General features: G+C 38.9%; 1 protein-coding gene across 1 annotated transcript; it reads left to right on the top strand.

Annotated features, from left to right (window-relative positions):
* Positions 1–5,333: 5,333 nt before the first annotated feature.
* Positions 5,334–24,914, top strand: LOC134797010 (probable aldehyde oxidase gad-3). Its single transcript, XM_063769206.1, has 19 exons — positions 5,334–5,384; positions 7,346–7,500; positions 8,067–8,227; positions 10,891–11,085; positions 11,382–11,566; positions 12,026–12,249; positions 12,513–12,615; positions 12,981–13,108; positions 13,741–13,886; positions 14,297–14,441; positions 14,534–14,695; positions 14,954–15,082; positions 15,476–15,960; positions 16,332–16,515; positions 16,946–17,141; positions 17,233–17,996; positions 18,410–18,602; positions 24,165–24,278; positions 24,844–24,914. The coding sequence occupies exons 1-19, from the start codon at positions 5,342–5,344 to the stop codon at positions 24,912–24,914; spliced, it is 3,783 nt and encodes a 1,260-aa protein (XP_063625276.1). The 5' UTR covers positions 5,334–5,341.
* The last annotated feature ends 826 nt before the right edge of the window (positions 24,915–25,740 follow it).

The following is a 25,740-nucleotide window of genomic DNA, read 5'->3' as shown; positions in this document are numbered from 1 at the left end:
TTTCTAACTTTTTTTTAATTTTCAACATGTGATCAGAGTTTCAGACGCTTGGTTTTCTGCCAAGTCAAACATTTCGGAGCATTTTTGAACGATAATCGACTCCTATTTTATGTGTTTTACTAAATTCAATGACAGAAAATACGGATTTCTAATAAATTGTAGCAAAAATAAAATAATATAACAAGTTTTGTCATCTACACAATTTTATTGCTCAGTAAAATTGTGCAATATGTTTTAACTGTTTGGCTGTTGAGACCGATTACCTTAGTCTTAGAAGAAAATTTTACTTTTATGCTCTAGAGCATAAAATGCGATTTTATGTCGTCTACGCACGACATAAAGGTGCACTTTTTGAGCATGAGAAGTGAAAAATATATATGTAACTGAAAATTTATATACAAGAGGTACAAGCATAAGCCTAAGGTAGGATACATACAACAAGAAGCAAGAATAGCTCATTTATACTTACAGTAAAAAGTCAGAATAATAATAATAATTACAGCGAGGGTCAAGAAAGAAATATAGAATTCTGAAATTGCGTAGTACAGAAAAATAGATGAAAACATATCGAGGAACAAATAGTTATCAAATTAAATTCTCAGAGAGTAGGTAGTTACAGCTATAATATTTTTTCCTTTAACATGATTTTAAGTGCATTAAGTGATTTGTGAAAGGGATCAATCCTGCTTAGATGTCTATTACAATAGTTGGGCACTCGTCTGAAAAACGTATGCTGCGCATATTTCTTGCGAGCAAAACTAACATGAAAAAAATCGGGCAAGTGCGAGTCGGACTCGCGCACGAAGGGTTCCGTACCATATAAAAAAAAAAAACAAAAAAAAAGCAACAAAAAAAACGGTCACCCATCCAAGTACTGACCAGTCCCGACGTTGCTTAACTTTGGTCAAAAATCACGTTTGTTGTATGGGAGCCCCATTTAAATCTTTATTTTATTCTGTTTTTAGTATTTGTTGTTATAGCGGCAACAGAAATACATCATCTGTGAAAATTTCAACTGTCTAGCTATCACGGTTCGTGAGATACAGCCTGGTGACAGACGGACGGACGGACGGACGGACAGCGAAGTCTTAGTAATAGGGTCCCGTTTTACCCTTTGGGTACGGAACCCTAAAAAAGGGGCCTAGAACGTAAGGGGCGGTGCGGAACGCTAAAAAGCACTTTTTGTAAAAGATTAGGGCATTGGATTGCATTTTTACAAATTTTGTAGAAAAACATAACATCCAAATACATCCTACGATTACTGAGGGAAGGGATATTGAAGTACTTCGCAGCCGTCGAGGTGTCATTGAAGTGAAAACCTGTCCTATATAATGTTTCATTTGTATGTCATGTCATGTTTCTTTTGATATTGGTGAGCAATAAAGAATATTTTGTATTGTACTGTATGTGTAAAGGCCGGTACAGACGGACTGCATCCCGACTGCAACTTGTATGGGAACTGCACGCCGACGCTGCAGTTGGCGTGCAGTCGGCGTGCAGTTCCCATACAAATTGCAGTCGGGTTGCAGTCTCTCTGTATCGGCCCTAATATTGATAAACATTGTAACGAGCGTTTCTTTTATTTTTTGCCATGTTATATGTTTTGACCTTTTTTCCCACTTTTGTGTTATTTCTAGCCAGGATCGCGAGCCCTTTTCATCCTTATAGGAGAAAAAAAGTGTCCTAAAATTTCCATACAATTTTCCATTTCCTTTTGTTATCGCCATACAAAGTGTATGGGGAAATGGTAACACAATAGGAAAATTCCTGGGACATTTTTTTATCCCATTAGGATCGAAGTGGCATAAAAGGTCACAAAATATAAAAATGGCAAAAAATTAAAGAAACGCTCTAACCTCGGTAACTCGAACCTCGATAAGACGAAATACACATTAACACGAAATGAAATGCCCAAAACCTCCATAACTCAAAATATTTAACCTCATTAAGACGAAGTAATCAACGATTCCCTTCACGGCTATCTAGTATAAATTTAACGTCCATAACTCGAAAACTGAAAATTGACCTCTATAACTCGAAAAACTAGACGCATTCTTGTCACCTCTCAATCCCGAAATTATTTGTCAACGAACCTCTGTAACTCGTTGAAAATAATAAGACCGTACTTTTTGCGTAGGTATGTATAATTACCATCCTAATACGAATTTTTCACTCATTTTAGCACTGTAACTCGAAACCTCTTTAAGACGAATAAAAACCCATAAGAACAATACAATACAATACAATAATTTATTCATAAAACCAATACAATTTTACACGTCATATTATTCGGTACATTACTATTCTATATTTATAATACATTATTTTCCATAATACATTTCATTATTAAAATTAAGCAAGGAGTGCATACATTATTATAAATTCACCTATTCGAAGAATTCATTCAATGAATAGTAGGCAGCAGAGACTAGGTATTTTTTAAGTTTGAGTACGAATGTGTTATTGCTATTCGCAGTTTTTATGTCTTCAGAGACTCGGTTGTAGATTTTCGGGCCAATTGTGTGCAGACATTTTCTAGATTTAGCTAGCCGTTTGCGTGGTGGACGGAGTTCGTGGCGGTGCCTAAAGTTGTATTTGGGTTCCTCACCATTAGACTGGAACTGTTCGAAATTAAACCTTACCTGTTTGGCTACCTCTAGGATATAAATGCAGGGTAGTGTTAGGACTTTGTTACTGGTGAACAGTTCTTTGGCTGGGTGGTCCCATTTGACACCAGCGACTACACGAATTGCACGCTTCTGTAGTTTAAACACCCTTTCGCGCTCCGCGGCGTCACCCCATACGTTAATAACGAGTGGAAATAGCCAAAGTAAGCTTTCTTGACATTGTCGGGGTGCAGACTTTGGCGCAACCTTGTGAGCGCGAAGCAAGCGGCAGCGAGCCGGTCACACAGAGAATCGATATGTGGTCCCCATGTTAGACCGGAGTCGAATGTAAGGCCTAAATATTTTACCTGGTCAACTTGTGGGACTAGCATTCCATTACAAGTGATGTTTAGGTTGTGCTCTCTAGTTCCTCTCAGGCCAAAATGGACAATATTAGTTTTATCTATATTGAGGGACATACCGTTTGCCGTGAACCACGCCGCGACTTGCCGCATCACTCTGCCCAGTTTTAATATTAGCTGTTCCTGGTTCTCAGCTGCAACAATCACACAGCCGTCGTCGGCAAAAAGGACGAACTCCGCTTCATTTGATGCTTCTGAGAAGTCATTCATAAGAATGAGAAACAGGTTATTTCCCATTATGGAGCCTTGGGGTACGGCACAATTTCCCAGGTCGAGCAGTTCTGATCGTTCACCCTTAACCGACGTTAGTTGTTTACGACCCTGGAGAAAAGATGCGATCATGTGGTGTAGTTTACCTGTTACACCATAGTGGTCCAGTTTTGCTAGGAGGAGCGGGTGATGCACGAGCTCGAAGGCACGGGAGAGGTCACAGAATATGGCCGCAACCTGTCGTTTTGCCTCTATGTGACTTAATATTTTTAGATGAACGTCTCGGGCTGCATCGATGGTAGAACGGCCTGGCTGGTAAGCATATTGTTGTTTATTCAATAGGTTATTTTTATTAAAGTGCGACATGATAACATCACTTAGAACGCGTTCAAAAATTTTAGAAAACGTAGGAATTAGAGATATGGGTCTAAAATGTTTGACTTTGTCCATTTCACCCTTACCTTTATAGATTGGCTGAACTTTTACATTTTTTAAGGTAGTGGGATAGACTCCACAGTTTAAACAGTTATTAAATAAGTCGCACAATATATTAAAAAGGAATTGCGGCGCTATATCTAAGAATTTTGTATTCATGTCATTGATATCTTGAGAACATTTTCGTTTGATTTTTTGTGCTACTTTAATCACCTGTTGGAGCGAAAACGGTTCGGTGTCGATAATGTGTGCATGTCTGATTATATACTTACTTAGATAAGCCAGTGCAGTAGGGATGTTAGCCTAAGTCCTAAGAACCTAAGTCCATACCCTCTGTAAGACGAAAACTCGTTAACTTTTTGGCGTTTCCCTTCAGATTCCTGCTATCGAGGTTCCACTGTACCAAAATTCTTAAAAGTTGCAAATGTCGCAACCTTGTGCTGACATTTTTGTTACTTATCTATTTATTTAAATTTATCAGACACCATCCAAGGCGGATGCATAGTTTTTTGAATATTCATAATATCCACTATCAATATGAACTGAACCTTAATAACAAAGTTATAAAGATAATTATTGAACGGCGTGCGTGTATTTTTTGCCAAAATTATTCGTCTGACCGTACTGCAAAAGTAAAAAACAAAGTAGCTGAATTAAACCAGTTTCTTAACAGTAAGTATGAAGGTGCACGTTACAATTAGGCAAGTTAACGGTATGTATGAAAACACACGGGCGGGTGAAAAGAGCGATTGAAAACCGCCCGCTTTTAAGTAAACGCACAATTATAGTACTTTTCATCACACTCGCTCAGTAATTGTGGAATTGCACGCGGGAGTTATAGAAAAATCGTTCTTCCTAGGGAGTTATGAAGTCTCTAGTGCCATAATTAACAGTTTTTTGTCTTTATACTTAATTTTTGTATCGCAAGTGTGATGAAAAACATTGTGTGTAACTCGGGGCATAATAATATTGCAAACTCGAGTCTATAAATCGCTCCGGCAAGCCGTCGCGATTTAACTTACTCAATACAATATTCAACTTACGCCCCATGTTGCACAATGTACTATTGTGCAACATAATAAAGGCTCTTAAAATTCAAGGGCCCAAGTTACAAAATCGAGCAAGTGAAGAAGTCGAGCAATGCATATTATAAATTATTATAAATTTTCTTGAATTTCTATAATTATGCATATCGCATACGCGTCAGCTTCCTGCTTAACGGAGAACCCGGCCCGCTCTGGTCAGTGTTGAGTATAGGATATTCCTTCCAATATCCAGTAATGCATGTCAATTATAAGATGTAATGTTTTGAAAAGATGTGTCCCGCCGAGTTTGTTGCCGGTCCCATATTGGGATACCCTCCTTCAATAGAGGGGGGATTTCAATCTTCTCGAGGCAGAGGTGTAGGGTTAGAATCGGCGTAGGTTTATTTGACGTTCATAAGCGCAATTGTATTGTAATATGACTACTTGAATAATAAACTATCTTTATCTTTAACGGATAACCCCTCCTCTAGTCAGTGATGCGTAGCGTGTGCTCCTGGGAAATTTGGAGCAGGTATAGTATTATCAGCGGGTCCGCTCGCAGCATAGCCTCGTGTGTGCTCGCATGAGTTATAATGGCAAATAAGACATCGCAAGTCGAGCAGTGCACACAGCGCAGCGCGCCATGGACCGCGTCAGCTTCCTGCTCAACGGAGAACCCCACTCTGGTCAGTGTTGATTAAGGTGCTATACAGAAACAGTATACTGGATCCGGGAATTCCCGATTCTTGCCATACTAAATCAAAATCGGTAGCATTCCCTAGTGTTGAGCTTTAAATATAGTATGTGCCTGAACACGAGTCAGTTTGGATAAAAATATGAGTCGTGAGAGCTCAACTTGTTTGGTTGTGTAAGACGAAAAAAGCCTTATAGTTACACTTTTTTGTAAAAGCCCAAGAAGTTTATAAATATTAGTATTTATTAGTGCATACAAACTTAATACCTACAAACAAAATAATACCATACCTAAAAAATAATAAAATAACTAACCTAAAAACTTAAAAACTAAACCTAAAAATAAATAAAACTAATCTAAAAATAAATAATTACAAACTATCCTGCGGAATGGTGCCGTAGATGCTGGCAGCATTTCCCCGCTGTATCGCAATACTTATTCTTTGTGCGAGGAAGCTGCCAGCTCTACGATCACCAGTGGCGTCTGCTATCCTTTTGGATAAATCCTTACATAGCGTAGACGCGTTCGGACACCACGGGCCAAGGGTCTCGACACCGAAAGGTCCGAAATCGTATTCGGGGCCGAGACCCTTATATTTGGCCTTTTTTAATTTTTCGGCCGCCTCTGCCGCCGCGCCGGCTTTGGCAGTAGTGCCGTGGAGATGAGACGGGGCTAGGGTGTCCACACAGGTGGCGTCCCACACCAGCACCCGGCCCATCTTCCACGGAACCAGTGGCATTCCGTCCGGTCTCTTACCATCATCTCTTACAATGCCAGGAGGCTCGAGAAGAGCTGGTACGTTGACGCTGGCAAGAGACCGGCGGAGAATATCGTTAAGCGCGGCGTGTCTAGAGAAGCGGCCGGCGCTCCTTTGGCAGGAGAGCCCGTGGTGTCCGAGGGCGTCGACGTCAGTGCCGCAGGGGCACCTATGTGGAGCACAGACCCGGACGCCGAGTCGCAGGCAGGCCGCAACGCGCAGAGTGTGCGGCTCCAGGAAAGTGCCGGTATGCACCGACGGGAAGGCGTGCAGCCAGGCGCCGGACTCCATGGAACCGGCTGCTAGCAGTCTGGCGCGTGCAGAACCTGTGCTGCGGCTTAGAAGACAGTCATAAATAATTTTGCATTGTATGTCGTCCCAAGCCCTTTGCGAATTTAGATTTTCAGGAAAATCCTTACCCGGGCAGGCGATGGACCACGCGTTTTTAGACTCCGTTAAGCCAGTAATCTCATAGTTTGGATGACAGGCCCTCAGGATTTTTCCTATGAGAGTTGCTGAACTATGAACGGAAGATAAAAACGCCGGTGTAGACACACTTGAAATTTTGCGGATCCCTAACCCACCGTGGCGAATGGGAAGGGATGCTTGGGTCCAGGACTCTTCGCTAAACTGCAAGTTCAAAATATATTCCAAATTAGTGTTTATCAAGTCGTCCAGAGGAGTTAATAAATTTAGAAATTTTGTAAAAGGGCAGCAGCGAAGTACATACATTAATTTTGGTACGAAAAGGCAGAATTTGATAATACATAAAGCGAAATGCGGACTAATTTCGAGAAGACGACTTTCATAAGTTTGAAATTTAGAGGTAGTATCGCATGCGAATTTCGAATAGGATTCTTCAAAGATAGGAGACCCAAGGAGGCAAAGAGAGTCTTTGTCTGTTATTTTAATGTTTGGTGTAAGCAGATCAAATTTTGGTTTTATATCAGAAAAATTTAATGAGGTGTTGTTAATAAAAAGTTCACACTTGCTATAGTTTAATTCTAGACCAATTGTTTCAAATTTTGATTTGACAGTTGAGAGATCTGACAGTATTGATTCGAGGTCGCCTCCCAGGGTTCCGTCGTCTAAGTACCAGACGTTAAATTTAGATTTTAGATTTTGAATAATTGGATTAATAGCCTAACTGAATATTCCTTTTATAATTTATAAATTAAATTAAATTAAAAACACAGTGGGATGCGAGATCAGCTCCGACCTGTCCCTGCTGGATTACCTGCGCGTGAGCAATGATCTGCGCAGCACCAAGTACATGTGCCGCGAGGGCGGCTGTGGCGCATGCGTCGTCGTTGCCGCGCGGCCCGGCGAGCGATCGCACGCTGTCAACTCTGTAAGCAAAGCTTCCTTATTATAAATTGCAGTTGATGTTTCACAGGCTTTTGACTGCGTATGACATGACTGGCTTCACCGCAAAGTACTTAGATACTAATGTACCCTCCAATTCTTAAAGTTTAAAAACGTATTATTTCATAAAGGGAGTCACTTCCACTTGAGATATAGAGGCATAATAACTAAAGTTTAAGATTGTAGCAGGGGTACCCAGGGCATCCCAGGGTACTAATTTGGGTCCCTTAATTTGATACATTATTTAGTAGGTTGTAAGACCTCTCGAATGCTTGTGACGTCATTATGCTGATTTGTTTGTTTATTTTCACGAAGATTTGTTATAGTTTTACGCCAATAGGTAATACATTATCAATTTCCATTCTGATGACACAGCCGACACATATTGGAACAAAACATTGAATACATCTCTGAATGTCTCTGATACACAAAGTAATAGTTCCTTTGTTTATACCACGTCGGTGGCAAACAAGCGTATGGTTTATCTGATGGTCCACCTTCAGCGCCTTTTTTTATATGCAATAAACAAAAACACATTGTATGGGTTCACAGTGTCTCGTATCCGTCACATCATGCCAAGATTGGGAGATAACCACCATCGAGGACATCGGCAACCGTCTGAAGGGCTACCACCCGCTGCAGAAAACCCTCGCTAAGCTCAACGGCACCCAGTGCGGGTACTGCTCGCCTGGATGGGTCATGGCCATGTATGGGTAAGGGTTTCACCATTACCAGGGAGTGATCGACTGATCGTTTTTAACTTTTGTTGTCAAAGAGATCAAAGTCTAAAAAATTTGGTGTCTACAGAGGTTCAATTACAGATCTAAAATGGATAAAATTATCTGATCTGTCAAATATCAAAAGTGGGACGCAAATTGCAATGTCATGGTGTCCCTTTTGTGCACTTCAATTATCTTATTACGTAAGCGTCATATTCTAGATCTGTGGGTGCAATATTCCAAACTGTTAGTCTAGCTTAACTAAACTTAGTCTTACTTATCTATTTGACTTCACCTATGCAATTCCCTTACCCTTAGTAATTAATGACTCCACCTAAGTATGTATAAGTATATATTCAACATCAAATTCGGACTGATATCAAGGCTAAATATACTTACTACACATTTGAATAAAAATAGTGGTCCTCTTTCCAGTGGATTTACTTACAGATTATTATTTAAAGGCCCCTGTACACAATGGGCCAGCGCCGGCCACTCCAAGGGACGCATTTATGCGTTAGAGGGAGCAAGTGATATTGCTATCTCATTCTACCGCATGGCTGCGTCCCTTGAGTGGCCGGTGCTGGCCCATTGTGTACTGGGGCCTTAACACTTTGTTAATACTAACTTATTCGAAATGACACATTACTTCTGGTTTGAAACAATAACATAAAACTTTCGCTACTTTCGAGGATGTAGGTATGTCAAACACCTGATAAGAACCGGTTGTTTAAATAAAATGCAAATTAAGTGTCTTTCGTACGTTGTGTTTATTAATCAGACATGCACTAAGTGTTTCCGTTCCAATATAAAAATATAAGAAAATCATAATCTTAATTATTAATGCCTTGTTTTGCAATAAATTCCTACTAATATTATAAATGCGAAAGTAACTCTCTGCCCGATTCGAACTTTAAGATACGTCAGTTAATAGATCTAGAAACGATATGGATTAGATGTGTCAGTGTCAAAAGTGATGTTTTTGTTTGAAGGTACGTCACATTTGACACTGATATATCTAATCCATATCGTTTCTAGATCTATTAATTGACGTATCTTAAAGTTCGAATCAGGCCGTCTGTCTATCTGTCTGTCTGTCTGTCTTACCTCTTCACGCTCAAAGCGCTGAACTAATTTAGATGAAATTTGGTATGAACATAGTTTGAAGCCTGGAAAAAGACAAACATGTAATAGTTTATATCAATCGCCATCAATATCATCCAGGTGCAGGGGGGCAATTTAGACTGTGGGGTAATTTAAACTAATCGAAATATCTTCCATGTTTTACATTATTAACTAGAGTCACACACAACACATCTTTTTCGCTACCTGGACATATATGAATATGACACTCTTGGTAATATTAATGTAAAACATGGAAAATAATTCGATTAGTTGAAATTATCCCGCAGTCTAAGTTGGTCCCCTGCACCTTATTTAAAAATATGTGTAGGCATCGTTACATGAAGTTCTGCCTCAATTTTGATATCTTTGATCATATCAACACCATTTCGAGGAATAGACCGACTTATGTAAGTATTCGTTTAAAAAAGTATATTGTTAGCTATAATACTTATGACGCGATTCCAATACAACACCTAGTTACTAACCAAACCATGTAATTGTACACCGATTAGGTATTATCCTCAAATTGGTTCGGCATTGCACAAAACACAGTTAAATGGACCATCGGTGGACCCTGTATCGTTGTAGTAAGATCTAAAACTGATCAGTTATTAACGGTTCCTCAAGCAAGGCAGCGAGATGATTCATCTATTGATCGCTCCATGCATTATGTATCACTACAATTTTCAAGTAAATATGTACTTAAATACTACATTGTTTAAGGTGCACGTAGTTATTAAAGTTCAAAGACGGTTGTAAAAATGGTTTTCTTTGGTCAAGGTAGAATAACTGCCTCTTTCGTAACGCGAATTGTTGGTAGATTCAACAGTTGTACTAATAACTTGCAGCTCATCATCTAGGATTTTTCAGGGTTCCGTACCCGTTGGGTTTCTTACCCGAACGGGATCGGGATTCTAAATATTATGTGTAAAATTGCACAAAAATATATAATCGACTACTCTTCAAAGTAAGGCTAAACGGTTAATATTATTACTATTGAGCCAAACTTTTGCCCCTGTTACATCCGGCAGAGTCTAGTAAAATATTACAATGATATAATTTATATGCAGAGTCAGACACTGCATTCGGTCAGTTTGTATTATTTTTTCATACATTATTTACAAATAAACGTGGCATCCAAATTTGTTCGCTACGTTCGTGATCTACAATTTATTTAATGGTCTCGCCGGAACATCAGCGCTGACTTTTGGGTTAACATTATGCTGAGGCGGGACCATTTCGTGGTAAACAATTTATTTATTTTATGTTTAAATTTCTTTGTTGTTTTATAAGTACTTGTGTAGGTATTATATAGTTTATCACGAATAAATGCGATGATTTCTGATCTCAAATCAAATCTTTTTTTATTACCACGTCGTTACATAACTTTAACGCCTTTTATCAATCGAAGGTATATTTCATGGTTCTATATTATGCCATTTATGTTTTCTTTTAAACTGTGAAGCTTAAAATAATTTTCTGGTAATCTAATTCTGCAATTTGCAACTGCTTGTCATAGACTTTTTTTCTAGCCTCCTGCAAAGTAAAGAGAAGCTGACAATGCTGGAGATAGAGCAGTCTTTAGGCAGCAACATCTGCAGGTGCACCGGCTACCGGCCCATTCTGGAGGCCTTCAAGAAGTTCGCCAGCGACGCACCCAAGGAGAAAATACTTGACATTGAAGAACTCACCATTTGCAAGAAAAGTGGCGAAACATGCCGCAAAAGGTAGGCAGATATATTGTTACAACTAGAAGCCGCGCACACGTGTTTAGATACAAATTTGTAAATGCTATTTTATATTCAAATTCTTATCACTCTGTTTCGCCTGTAGGTATCTGTAATTCAATTAATTCATCATCACCAACATCATTGGTTTCATTAGCTTATTTTTCAAAATTCTATAGGCTTTTTTGTAGATTGAATAAAACTAACTACAATTTTTCCTAACCTAATCCTATTGACGTTAATCATTTTTATTAAATTAAATTTGAAGTTAAATATTTTATTTTTATGTTTAAAAGCAAGTGCAGTGAAAGCGACTGGTGCGTAGTAGAGGCAGAAGACCTGAAATTACCTGAAAGAATAGAGATCCAGTTGAAAGACGGCAAGTCCTGGTTCAGGGTACAGTTCGTTGCTGATGTATTCGAAGTGCTGCGGAGGAAGGGAGATGATTGCTACATGTTCGTTGCTGGAAATACTGCTAAAGGTAAGGATTACAATTTAAAGAGATAGATTAACTAGTTCCGTACATACGGTACATAACAGCATGGTTAGAGTCAACTAATCATGCGCATTATGAACATCATGTTTTTGAGTAAATATAAATAACATGTTATCTTGAACAAAAAGGATTAACATAATTTTGTCGTTAGGACAATTCCTGCAAGGATCGGAAACCATACCAACAATTTCATTTTACATATTCAATGTTTTCAATTTTGGCAAAAACCCATGAAGTTGTATTAATCAGACGATTTCATTTGAAAGCTTTCCAAAAAATCATTGGCATGGAGTTTGATCCTGCGACTTCTAGTTCGCAGTCCTAGCCAAGATGCCAATCGTTTACGCTCCGTAGTATGCACCCTGATCTATTCGGCTACCAAATACCAAATTAATTAGCCTAACAGTTCAGGCCCGTAAGTATACAAATCTTTGTGGTTTTTAGGAGCCTACCCCATAGACGAATATCCTCGGATCCTCATAGACATCAGCAACGTTCAGGAGCTCAAAGGCTACCATTTCGACCAAAACCTGGTGCTGGGTGCCGGCAACACCCTGACTGAGACCATGGACATATTCCAACAACTGGCAAATTCTCTGGACTCCTTCTGGTATCTGGAGAAATTGAGGGAGCACTTGATGTTGGTTGCGCATATACCTGTTAGAAATGTAAGTGAATACATAATAAGTTTTAAAGTTCTTATTGATATTAGAAGTGTCCAAGATTCCAAAAACTCAATGCAACAAGAACAACTGCAAACCGACTGCAATTTGTATGGGAAATGTACGTCGACTGCACGCCAACTGCAACGTCGGCGTACAGTCGCAGTCTCTGCATACCTACAAGTTACAGTCGGGTTGCAATCTGTCTGTACCGGGGGCCCTTACAGAATGCCTTTATAGCATGTAATTTTTTTTCAACTTAATTTCAGTTGGGAACAATAGCCGGCAATTTAATGATAAAGCATCAACACAATGAATTCCAATCAGATGTATTTCTTTTGCTTGAAACTGTTGGCGCATACCTTACTATTGGTAAGTTTTGGTTTCTTATTTCGTGAAACATCATCATCAACAACAGATTCTCAGATGTCACATTAGCGCGCGTTAGCGACATTCGGCCTGATTCGAGCTTTAAGATACGTCAAAAATTTGCTAAAGATACGACATGGATCGGATATGTCAGTGTCAAAATGGACGTTTTTGTTTGAAGAAACGTTTAAACGAATAAAATTTCAATTTCAGTATTAGGTGTATGTGAAGTCCCCAACCCGTATTGGGCCAGACCAGCATGCATGGGGACTATAGGCACTATAGCCCAAGCCCTCTTGCGTATGAGAGGAGGATTGTGCCAAGCAAGGACGTAATAGGCTGAATAATTATTTTTATTTTTATTTCAGTGGACCATTACGGAGTGCACATATCGGTGACGCCAGAATCCTTCCTCCGAGTGGATATGAGAGGAAAGGTCATCATGAACGTCCTGTTCCCGCCTCTCAGCCGTTCATACAAATTCGTATCGTTTAAGGTAAATAACCGGTCCTTGGGGACCTAGGGTCTAAACTCATGTTGGATGTCCTTGTCCAATGCAAGTCATTTTGTTGCGGCGCGAAATGACTTCTGAACAATAAAACATGTATGTACCGAAAACTGGGGTTACTTTTAATCGCGGGGAAACATTGACCATTGTTTTTGAATAATGGAATTAATACTAGCAATAGAACTCAAGTTTAAGAACTGTATGATGTAGGTGGCATATATTTTGTGTTTACAGAAATATGTGATGAAAGCGTTCAGAAACCAATTCCTTATAGATTACCCTAAAAACTCTAGTACCAGTAATAAGAAATGTTTGATTGATGCAAATCGACATGTTTTACTAAAATCGTAGGGCGTAAGGCAGAGGCCTGTTTTTACACTCCAAAAACCATAAACGGTGGCTCAATATGAAATGATAGGAGAAGTGACGCGACCGAAAGGACACTTCATAAACACGCTTCAGATGAGACTGTGTACCTACCTGTACCTACCCTTATCACAAAGTCGACATCAGATATAACGCCTTGATCATAGAGACGTTTTCAGATATTTGTGAGCACCTTGACCGTACTTATATATGGCGACTGCACCCTTATTATTATGGTTCAATTTCTTGTACAGATAATGCCGCGCGCCCAAAACGCCCACGCCATAGTCAACGCCGCATTTCTATACAAGTTATGCGCACCGCAAGACCACGTATGTCTAGCTCGTATGGTCTTCGGTGGGCTTTCTCCGCACTTCATACACGCCAAGAATACTGAGAGGTAATTACTAAGAATCTGAATGTGAGGTTGACATTGAAGTAAGGTTAATTACAATGACAAAACCTAAACTAAACTACGTAAGTATCGTTTAACCAGCGAGGATTGTGTCGATATTAATATCTTATTTATACAAACTTATATGTATTGTCAATGTGGAGAAGCCCGCCTACAAGGGAAGACCGTCTACAAGTTGTTTCATCGCTTTTATCTCTTGTGTTTGTGCACATACTTCAGTTACAGAAGGTCGGTAGAGCAGGAAGGAGCAAAGCTCTTCCTTTCTAACTGTGTTTAAGCAACACATACAAAGACTTGCCCTATGACAGTCTTCCCAGTAATAGCTTTTATATGCCGGTCTTATTGATTCATCAATTCGTTAATCATTGCTTCAAATATTTCTTTCTTTCTTTAAGGTTTCTTCTTGGAAGACAGTTGTTCTCCAACGACACCCTGCAGAGCGCCATCAAGGTCCTCACGCAGGAGCTGGTGGTGGTGGACAATCCTCCGGAACCTTCGGCGAAGTATAGGAGAGACCTTGCTGTGAATTTGTTTTATAAGGTAAGATTATAATAATATATTTATTTCCTAAGGGTTTATCTGATAAATTGATGAATCTAAGCTGATACATTTTTATGACCATTAATCAACAGGGTCTTCTGTCAATATGTCCTGGTAACATCGTCTCGCCTAAATACGCTTCTGGTGGGATCGTCCTAAGCAAAACGCGTCCCGTCTCTGATGGCCGGCAGATATTCACCACAAACCCCATGTTGTGGCCCCTCAACCAGCCTATTGAGAAGGTTGAGGCACTGGTAAGTAATGACAGTTCTACAAAATTGGTATTTATTGCTTTCGTTTAATTTTTTCGTCACAATATTATCATTATCAAACAAAACAGATCAAGCAGGCATAAAAAAACTGAGTATGTTCATCCATTTAAGTAAGTATCTTTGCCTAGTAAGTACTCCATGCACTCCATGCAGGTACCCATAGCTTTGCTTAGTTTGGGGCACGGATCACCGGTGTAAGGTTGTTTCCAAATATTTATTTTACTATTTATTTATAACCAGATCCAGTGCGCTGGTGAAGCACCGTACACAGAAGACCTGCCGGCCCTCCCACGAGAATTATTTGGAGCATTCGTTCTGGCCAGTGTTCCAGTTGGCGATATTGACCGAATTGATGCCAGTGAAGCCTTGGTAAGTTACTCTTCTAAATCTATGCTAACAATCAGCTTTTTTATTTAATAACATATCATTTAATTTACGTAACATATAATCCCATTAAAATACAATACCTATAAATCCACAGCAGCGCAGGCTTTGTCATAGTTGCTACATACAAAAATAGTATCCACAACATGCTTACAAACGTACAGTGATATCCAATGTGAAACCCTGAACTTGCATTGGCTGATGTGAGAGTAGGACTGTAGGATACTTATATACATACAATGTGCCTGCAATCATTGAGTTTAAAAATACCTACTTACCTACTTTTAATTCCCTTTCGTTCAAAATGGGTGAGGTAACTATGCCAACGAACAATAAAATTCTTCAATGAAGATAAACAGCACCTGTTCTTAATTCCAGCATCATCCAGGCGTTGTAGCATTCTACTCGGCAAAAGACATTCCAGGCGTCAACTCCTTCACTCCAGGAGACAACCCTTTCTTCCTCGCCCAAGAAGAGCTATTCTGCTCTGGTCCCGTCAAATACAACGGCCAAGTCATTGGAATCCTAGTAGCTGAGAGTAGAACTATTGCAGAATACGCCGTTAAACTTGTCCAAGTCAGGTATAAAAATGTTAAGAAGCCAGTCATTGATATAAAAGTTGCGAAGAAAGATACGAAAAGAACCAAATTGGGACAAGCTGTCCCGGCTACTAGTAAAGGATCGGAAGTTACTAAAGTGATCAAGGGTGAAGAAACGATATATCAACAGACACACTTTTGTATGGAGGTGTTAGTGAGCATAGCAAAGCCGACGGAGGAGGGTTTGGAGGTACATTGCACTACGCAGCATATGGACGGAGTGCAGTATATGATATCGCGGGTTCTCAAGATACCGGAAAATAAGTAAGTTTTCTCTTGCTATCCTCTTACTCGCGTTTATCCTGGCTTTTTGTCACGGCTTATATATGGGACCCTGGAGTCCGCACACTACAAGCACAGGCTTTTACACCTGATAAAAATTATTCTGTCCTTTCCCAGGACTTAAACACTCTTCATACACAAACTTCATCTAAACCAGTTCAGCGCTTTATCATGAATAGTTAAAAGACATACCTACTTATACATAGAAAGAGTTTTAGGAAAACTTGGGTTGAAACGGTGTCTTTTTTATATTAAACGAGTTAGTATTAAACTTACACAAAACTAATGAGAACATTATCCAAATTTCTATTTACTTGTATTAGCAATTAACACAATTAGAATCATGCTTCCAGAATAGACGTACACGTGCGTCGCTTGGGTGGTGCGTACGGGATAAAGATATCCCGAGGAAACCAGGCGGCGGTAGCAAGCGCACTGGTCACACAAAAGCTGAACCGTCCATGCAGGATACTATTACCTCTCACTACGCAGAGCCATGCTGTGGGGAAGCGGCTTCCATGTTCTACTGAATATGAGGTAAGTCTTTTAAATCTAAATCGGACCAGTGGGATATTGCTATATTACTTACTATTTACATAGAGTCACACTGTAGGAAAGCAGATACCATGTTCTACTATATGAGGTTAGTGTCCTTAATGATCTAAAATAAAACTCATGGAATCAGGTAGCTCTGGTGTCCTTGCAGGATCTAGTTATAATTCACTACACGGAGAAACGCCGTGGGGAAGCGTCTAGCATCCTGCATCCTGCACTGATTAATTTGCTGAGCCTCTAATATTATGCACCCCTCTGGTCAGAGCCCAATCTGCGAGCATGCTTTGTGGAGAAAAACCTTCGGTTAGAAATAAATATAATGTGTTAAAAGACTAGCCTTAAGTTCCTTAACTTTAGTACACACCTGTTATTTTCTCTTCGTGATTTAGGTCATGCCTGGTTTTTCTTTTAGGTAGCAGTAGATGCTACAGGCAGAATCCAATACTGCAACGAGAACCTCTACATGGACCACGGCTACATCGTCGACGAGCCCCTGTTCTTAGCAACGCTGGACGTCTTCAACAACTGCTATGAGAAGGCGCGGTTCGACTATAAGGTGTACAATGTGACTACGGACACTGCGAGTAATACGTGGTGCCGGTCACCGGGTAAGAGTAGCGAAAGTACCCATACTTTTTATAGCATTAAATACTGAAATAAATGAATCTTTTACAATACAGTTATTTTTATGTGTTGTAGGAACTCTGGAAGCTATTGCTTCAGCCGAATTCATCTTGGAGCGTATCGCATACGAGCTATCGCAAGATCCTTTAGAAGTGCGACTGCGAAATCTTGACCCTGCCTATACTGATCTGAGAGAACAAGTAGACCGGATAAAAGCAGACGGACAATATAATGAACGAAGAGCGTTCGTTGATAAGTTTAACAGTCTTAACAGGTGGAAGAAGAGAGGCTTGAGATTTTCACTTCTGAGATGGCAGCCTTTCGGTGGACAATATTTTGATATAACCCTATCAGTTTACCATGACGATGGAAGTGTTACTCTAACTCATGGCGGAATAGAAATGGGCCAAGGTCTGAATACGAAAGCTGTTCAAATCGCTGCATATTTTCTAGGAATATCGATTGATAAGATACAAATCAAGGGGAATAATACGATAATAAATCCTAATGGGTTTATATCTGGAGGTAGTTTGACGTCGATAAATATTGGGATAGGTGTTCAGCGGTGTTGTGAGGAGCTCCTAATCCGGTTGGCGCCTATAAGGAAAGATAATCTTGGTGCGACGTGGGAGGCGTTGGTCAAGGCAGCATTTAACGCTAACGTGGACTTGCAGACGCATGGGTTTGTTACTATGGCTGATACGCAGAAAGTGGATGTGTATGGTGTGACGCTGGCAGAGGTGGAGGTAGACATCCTGACTGGAGAGTGGGAGGTGATACGCGTTGATGTGTTGGAAGATGTTGGACAAAGCGTCAGCCCTGAGATTGATATCGGACAAGTAAGATTTCAAGTTTTATTAATTCCCATAATTAATATGAAATCCATTCCTAAACCGTTCTCTTGTTTTGTAGAGTTAGATTTAAGTTCGTATTTTTATAGAATTGATCATTTTGCATCTAAACCTTTTCCTGTAGGTAATAAGAATAAACACTCCAGTCACTCTTACTTATGTAAAATGTATACGTTTGGTTGTTTAACTTGTTTAATTGTTTGGATGGTCATGTTCGTTGCTTCTTCTAGTGGGCGAAATTGGTGTTGAAACTTACAACGAGTGTATCAAAGAGGGCGGGGGTGGTGGAATTTAAACGATTTTAAAAAACATTTAAACAATATAAATTTGAGGACATAATCCAGTATTTAATGCAACGTGCCTACTATTCTGAGCTAATCAACAATCTTTCATTTCGTAAGGTGGAAGGTGCCTTCATCATGGGCCTGGGCTACTGGACGTGCGAGCAGCTGGTGATCGACCCTCGCTCCGGCGAGGTGCTCACGGACCGCACCTGGAACTACCACGTGCCGCAGGCCAGGGACATCCCGCAGGACTTCCGGGTGTATTTCCGGAACAGGTCTTACTCGGAACCTAGAATCCTTGGCGCTAAATGTAAGTATACCGAACTATAAATGATAGATGTTAAAGATGATTTAGATGATTTATTCAAAAATGATATTCATTTGATACGAAAGAAATGTGATTAGAACAGGACCCCTATTCGACAAGCGACGTTTGACGTATAGTGTTGATCTCCCGTTGATGTGGGAAAAATCATACAAGTTCTCGAATACGTACAATGTCAAAATTTGACATTAGCAATCCACAGTTAGGTGACAACCAAACCAAACCGAAACACCTTGAGTTGAGTTTTGGTTGTACCAAATGATAATCCACTGTGGAATCGAATCAACACTTGATAGAATCAACTTGCAATAAAATCAACTGTTTATGTTGATTTGACGTGGATGCGAAATCTCTCAGTTGTAGGTACATGTCGAATTAGGCCCCAGAAAACCTACTAGGTACTTGTGGACGAAGTTAGAGATTAGAGATAAAATATATTGTATCTCTTATCTTATCTCTAACTTCGTACTTAGTGATTTTAAGTGACCCATAAGTGTTTCCCGAAGAGTGTCGCTTAAAATAGTTACTATTTTTATGTTCCTAAAAATGCTAGGACTAAAATAATGTCTGGTAATAGTGCTATCACATTGGTGAATAGAATCAGGCGTTACTTTGCGGAAATCCATACTAATTAAAACTAAATATTACTTTGCTAATCCGCGAAAAGATAACGTGCTAGTCAATCAGTGCTAACCCGTTATACTTACTTGCGTATTTTTACATGCAATTAATATTCCCACCCTCCCACCGCAAAAATAAATACGCAAATAAATATAACAAACCACCACCAAAAGAATAAACCTCGACACGTGTTTCGCCTCTCTACGAGGCATCCTCAGGAGTTGTTGACGGTCTGACGCCCGGCAACGGAATGACCTGTCTAGAATGGTCGGCCATATTTATACCTTGACCACTCCCCCTACCGTGCAAGTGTGAGTGAGATGGAAAAATTCGTAATAACGGCGATGACGCAACATTCAATTGTTCGTTAAGAATCATGCCCCTATTGTTATACCTAATTATTTCCAGTTGTTCCAGAACACCCAAACGCAATCCCTTTTCGCAAACATGTAAAATATCAAAAGAATGATTCTCAGATAAAGTGTGACCTGTATCTAATAAGTGCTTTGCAAAATTGGACTTCTCTGGATGGTTATGTCTATATGACGCAACATGCTCTTTATACCTAGTAGTGAAACTACGGCCCGTTTGCCCCACATACACTTTATTGCAATCGTCACAGGTAAGCTTATAAACTCCAGACTTTTTCCCATTCTCGATCTTATCTTTGCCATTGCAAAGCTTCGAGTGCAAAGTATTATTTGTCTTAAAGGCCACAGGAATGTCGTTAGACTTCAAAATTTTGTAAATTGCATCAGACAACTTGCCAACATAAGTTATGCTCGCTTTATATTTCTTAATCGGTTCAGAGGATCGTGCCGCATACAACATAGTGTTGACCATACTATTCCGCTTTTTCCTGATGATACCATCCACAACAGACTTATCGTAACCATTCGAAACTGCTAAGTGATAAATATTATTTAATTCAATCTGATAGTGTTCATCAGAAAGAGGCACAGTCAACATTCTATGCACATAACAATGAAAAGCAGCCAACTTATGCTGCCACGGATGCGTGGAAGAAGCCGGGATAACTGTATCGGTATGTGTAGGCTTACGGTAAATTTTGAACTGATGCCTGTTGTTTACTTTAGTGATTGTTAAATCTAGAAAATTCAATGAGTTGTCTTGCTCTAGTTCCTTTTTAAACTTAATTATTTGCAAAGTGATGGTTTGGCTATGGGTTCACCACTAAGTCCTTTAATGGCTGATATTTTTATGGACCATTTTGAGAACCAGCATATTGTGGGCAACAATAATATATTATACTATTTTAGATACGTGGATGATTTGATTATTTGTTGGACGGGTAGTATGGGCCTGCTGGATGCATTTATTGCTGAAATTAATGGTAAGCATCCAAAAATTAAGTTTAAAAAGGAACTAGAGCAAGACAACTCATTGAATTTTCTAGATTTAACAATCACTAAAGTAAACAACAGGCATCAGTTCAAAATTTACCGTAAGCCTACACATACCGATACAGTTATCCCGGCTTCTTCCACGCATCCGTGGCAGCATAAGTTGGCTGCTTTTCATTGTTATGTGCATAGAATGTTGACTGTGCCTCTTTCTGATGAACACTATCAGATTGAATTAAATAATATTTATCACTTAGCAGTTTCGAATGGTTACGATAAGTCTGTTGTGGATGGTATCATCAGGAAAAAGCGGAATAGTATGGTCAACACTATGTTGTATGCGGCACGATCCTCTGAACCGATTAAGAAATATAAAGCGAGCATAACTTATGTTGGCAAGTTGTCTGATGCAATTTACAAAATTTTGAAGTCTAACGACATTCCTGTGGCCTTTAAGACAAATAATACTTTGCACTCGAAGCTTTGCAATGGCAAAGATAAGATCGAGAATGGGAAAAAGTCTGGAGTTTATAAGCTTACCTGTGACGATTGCAATAAAGTGTATGTGGGGCAAACGGGCCGTAGTTTCACTACTAGGTATAAAGAGCATGTTGCGTCATATAGACATAACCATCCAGAGAAGTCCAATTTTGCAAAGCACTTATTAGATACAGCCCAACTAGCAAATCTATGTGCTATAAAAGTTGAGAGCACGTTTTTATTTTCGCTTTTTGGTGCTATAAAAGGTGTAAAAACAGTCGAATAAAAGTCCTGTAAGCGTTTACTCAACGCGAAAAGGCGCACTTATACAGACTAAAAGTGTTATAAAAATCGAGTAAGCGCTGTATAAGAAGCAAATCGATGCTGCAAGAGTTGAGTAAAAGTGGATAAAAGCGCTTCTAGTGTTTTAATAGCAACGATAGTGCTTTTATTCGACTATTTGTTCTATAAACATTAGCAATTTACTATTACTCAGTGAAAGTGTTCTATAAAAGCAGCCGCACTGCTTTTTCTCAGCAAAAATGTTTCGTAAAAGTAGCCGAATTGCTTTTACTCGGCATTTTAAATGTGTAAGAGTGCAGTAAATGCTTTTATTCAACTAATATGTGCTAAAAACGATCTCAGGTAAGCGATTATATTACAATTATTTTATTATGTTTGAGGCCTAATCGTCTTCACGTGTCTAATAAAACAAAAAGGTACTTAAGTATTTTTTTACTGCTGTCATCCATGACATTTATTTTTACCGTGATTGTGTACATAACTTTTTACTGTCTGTAAGTACACGTAATACAGTAAAACCTAGCGCGAAAAATACTTTATTGATAAAACCAAAGGCACTGGTTCATATATATTCATGGGCCGTCTATTTTCTTAAATTTCAATAAAAAAATATTAATTAAAATAAGTAAAAATTTGCTTACACGATCTAGTTTCTCTTATATCTCATTAATTCGACTATAAGTCGAGTAACTGCGTTTACTGCTACACTTATAGCACATGATGTCGCCATGTTTATGGATTTATAGTCCGGTGGCCGACTGCATGAAACCCTACCTGATAAAAAAATAGAAAAATCCTACTCTGTAGGGGTAGCAGACTTTTAGCAGCTTCAACTGCTCTTGGACGGCCGTGGCTTAACTTGGCAAATTTTGCGCAAGTGGCAAAAAAATGGTACAAATATTCATCAAAAAACAAAAGTGGTCAGCTACATCCTGTGTTGGCTGGTTCCTGTGTCCGACCGAATTTGTGGTACCAAGTGAGCTACAATTTACCTCATCGAAAAATAGAATGTCACTTGTATGGTAGGATAGCTGCCATTGACATTTTTTTTAATGCGGACGGACTGCAAAAGCTGCCAGGCTAAGGTGAGACCGACCAAGACATACGTCAACAAATTTAATGTAGGTATTACAATCAGTTTTTTTCATTCTATTTTTCGATGAGGTAAATTGTAGCTGTCACGTTGTACCACAAATTCGGTAGGACACAGGAACCTGCCAACACAGGATGTAGCTGACCACTTTTGTTTTGCTGTCCTCAATTCTATTATACGATGGGGTTTTTTTTTTGATGAATTTTTGTGCCACTATTTTGCCATTTGCGCAAAATTTGCCAAATTAAGCCGCGGCCGACCAAGACCAGTTGATGCTACTAAAAGTCAGCTACCCCTACAGAGTAGGATTTTTCTATTTTTTATTATCAGGTAGGGTTTCATGCAGTTGGCCACCGGACTATATTGAAACGACAACATGGCTGACTTGTGCTGTTAATGTAGTTCAAAACTCTTTAAAAGTACTCTAAGCTGAATACATTTTGAATAAAACCTGTAAATACACTTCAGCTCCTATAACAGCGGTTTGAACCCCATTACCCGAATTATGATATAAGCGCGCTGTTACAGCAGCATTGTTGCCAAATGGTTATTGGATTGCTTTTAATAAGCTTTTATAGCAACAGAGAAGAGAATTGAGTAACAGTTGTATTAAAGCGCCTTATTCAGACAATTAGCTATTCTATAGCTGTTATATGATTTTAATAGAACAATTATGCTGAATAAAAGTGATTTAGTAGCGCTAACTCAGCATTTATTAAAAGGTGGAATAAAAGTGCTAAAAGATAGTGCTATAAACGTTTATACGACATGATTATAGCACTAATTAGCGAAAATTGCTAAATAGTCGAGTTAACCGCTATTATACGATATATTGGTGTTTCAACAACCGTAACTCGGCTGTTATACGATTACAGGCTGAGTAAATCAATTCTTATACGACTATTTTGCTAGTTGGGAGGTCACACTTTATCTGAGAATCATTCTTTTGATATTTTACATGTTTGCGAAAAGGGATTGCGTTTGGGTGTTCTGGAACAACTGGAAATAATTAGGTATAACAATAGGGGCATGATTCTTAACGAACAATTGAATGTTGCGTCATCGCCGTTATTACGAATTTTTCCATCTCACTCACACTTGCACGGTAGGGGGAGTGGTCAAGGTATTAATATGGCCGACCATTCTAGACAGGTCATTCCGTTGCCGGGCGTCAGACCGTCAACAACTCCTGAGGATGCCTCGTAGAGAGGCGAAACACGTGTCGAGGTTTATTCTTTTGGTGGTGGTTTGTTATATTTATTTGCGTATTAATTTTTGCGGTGGGAGGGTGGGAATATTAATTGCATGTAAAAATACGCAAGTAAGTATAACGGGTTAGCACTGATTGACTAGCACGTTATCTTTTCGCGGATTAGCAAAGTAATATTTAGTTTTAATTGCTATCACATTGCTTGCTATAAAAAAAAGGATGAGTTAAACCTTGCTGAGGTAAACCTTGGTGAGTTAAAACTCATCCTTTTTTTATAGCAAGCAAGAATTTTCAGTCAGCACCCATTCTCACCAAATTCTAAAGAGAAGCGTTGGTACAGCGTGGCCCAAAACTACCAACGTTGATTTTCTAGTTTAAGGCTTAATATTAATACGCATAGAAGATTTGGTAGGCAAGTTCTTCTCAACTTCTTTGCAAATAATCTGAAGACACCTACATTATTAGCAATTATCTAGCAATCGGCGAGCCTCCGATCTGCATGTCAGTGGCCGTGGCTTTCGCACTGCGGGAAGCCATCGTCGCTGCCAGAAGCGACGCCGGAAAACCCTCCAACCAATGGGTCCAGATAGGTATGGACTAGAGTGTACTGTCAATACTTATTGGCATATTGTACAAAAACCTGAGAACTCCAAATATTTAGCCCACCGAATATAAAAAGTTTTAAAAATACAGGTTGGCCCAAAAATACGTTGATAACATTTTTACTGCGGCATATTGTTGATAAATTTAACAAACGTTTGTGTTTGTATTGTATACCAGAGCTAAATGATAATATTTTGATGATAATGTTTTAATTAAATGATTTTAATTAAATGATTTTAGTTTAATTTTTAACGACAGTTTAGTAAAAAACATGTATTTAAATATAGGAATACTTCTATAAATCCGTATTGTTGGGCGACCTTGCACTGATTATATTATAAATATTTGGTATCTTATTCACTCTAATGGGATAGTAGGGTCGTCCAAATAAACGACATCAACTTTTATATGAACTTCAAAAACATTTTATGTACTTCTGTTGTGCAAGACGCCATTAAATCAATTTAATTATTTACCTTCTTATTGGTTTCCCGATCGTCTTTGATTTCAATGAATATGATTAAGTAATCAGATGATATGTTTATGTTTCAGATGGCCCCTACACTAGGGAGAAAATACAGCAAAACACGGCTACCAAGTTTAGTGATTTTAAATATTATTGAAGTAGAAGCATTTAATAAATTTTAGTACATTTTTATTGTACTTTTGACAATGATACGCAGTATTAATATATTAAAAAATTTACCAGTTTCTCTGTTACCTGTATTTTAATGAATGATAATTATTATGACACTAAAATAAAGAAAACTAAAATAGTAATTTTATTCATAAACACTATGTTGCCTTATTTTTGTCTCAGGCGCTTTTCTTTTTACAACATGCTTTATTAGGGTTCCGTAGCCAAATGGCAAAAAACGGAACCCTTATGGATTCGTCATGTCTGTCTGTCTGTCTGTCTGTCCGTCCGTATGTCACAGCCACTTTTTTCCGAAACTATAAGAACTATACTGTTGAAACTTGGTAAGTAGATGTATTCTGTGAACCGCATTAAGATTTTCACACAAAAATAGAAAAAAAAAAACAATAAATTTTGGGCGTTCCCCATACTTAGAACTGAAACTCAACATTTTTTTTTTCATCAAACCCATACGTGTGGGGTATTTATGGATAGGTCTTCAAAAATGATATTGAGGTTTCTAATATCACTTTTTTCTAATCTGAATAGTTCGCGCGAGAGACACTTCCAAAGTGGTAAAATGTGTGTCCCCCTCCCCCCCCCTGTAACTTCTAAAATAAGACAATGATAAAACTAAAAAAAAATATGATGTACATTACCATGGAAACTTCCACCGAAAATTGGTTTGAACGAGATCAAGTAAGTAGTTTTTTTTAATACGTCATAAATCGTAAACCGCAATTTTATTATGTTACTTGCTGCTACGGAACCCTTCATGGGCGAGTCCGACTCGCACTTGGCCGCTTTTTTTC

Source organism: Cydia splendana, chromosome 14, assembly GCF_910591565.1.
Source record: "Cydia splendana chromosome 14, ilCydSple1.2, whole genome shotgun sequence".
NCBI classification, from domain to species: Eukaryota; Metazoa; Arthropoda; class Insecta; order Lepidoptera; family Tortricidae; genus Cydia; species Cydia splendana.
The sequence above is the reverse complement of the archived record's forward strand: the minus strand, read 5'-3'. Positions and strand labels throughout refer to the sequence as shown.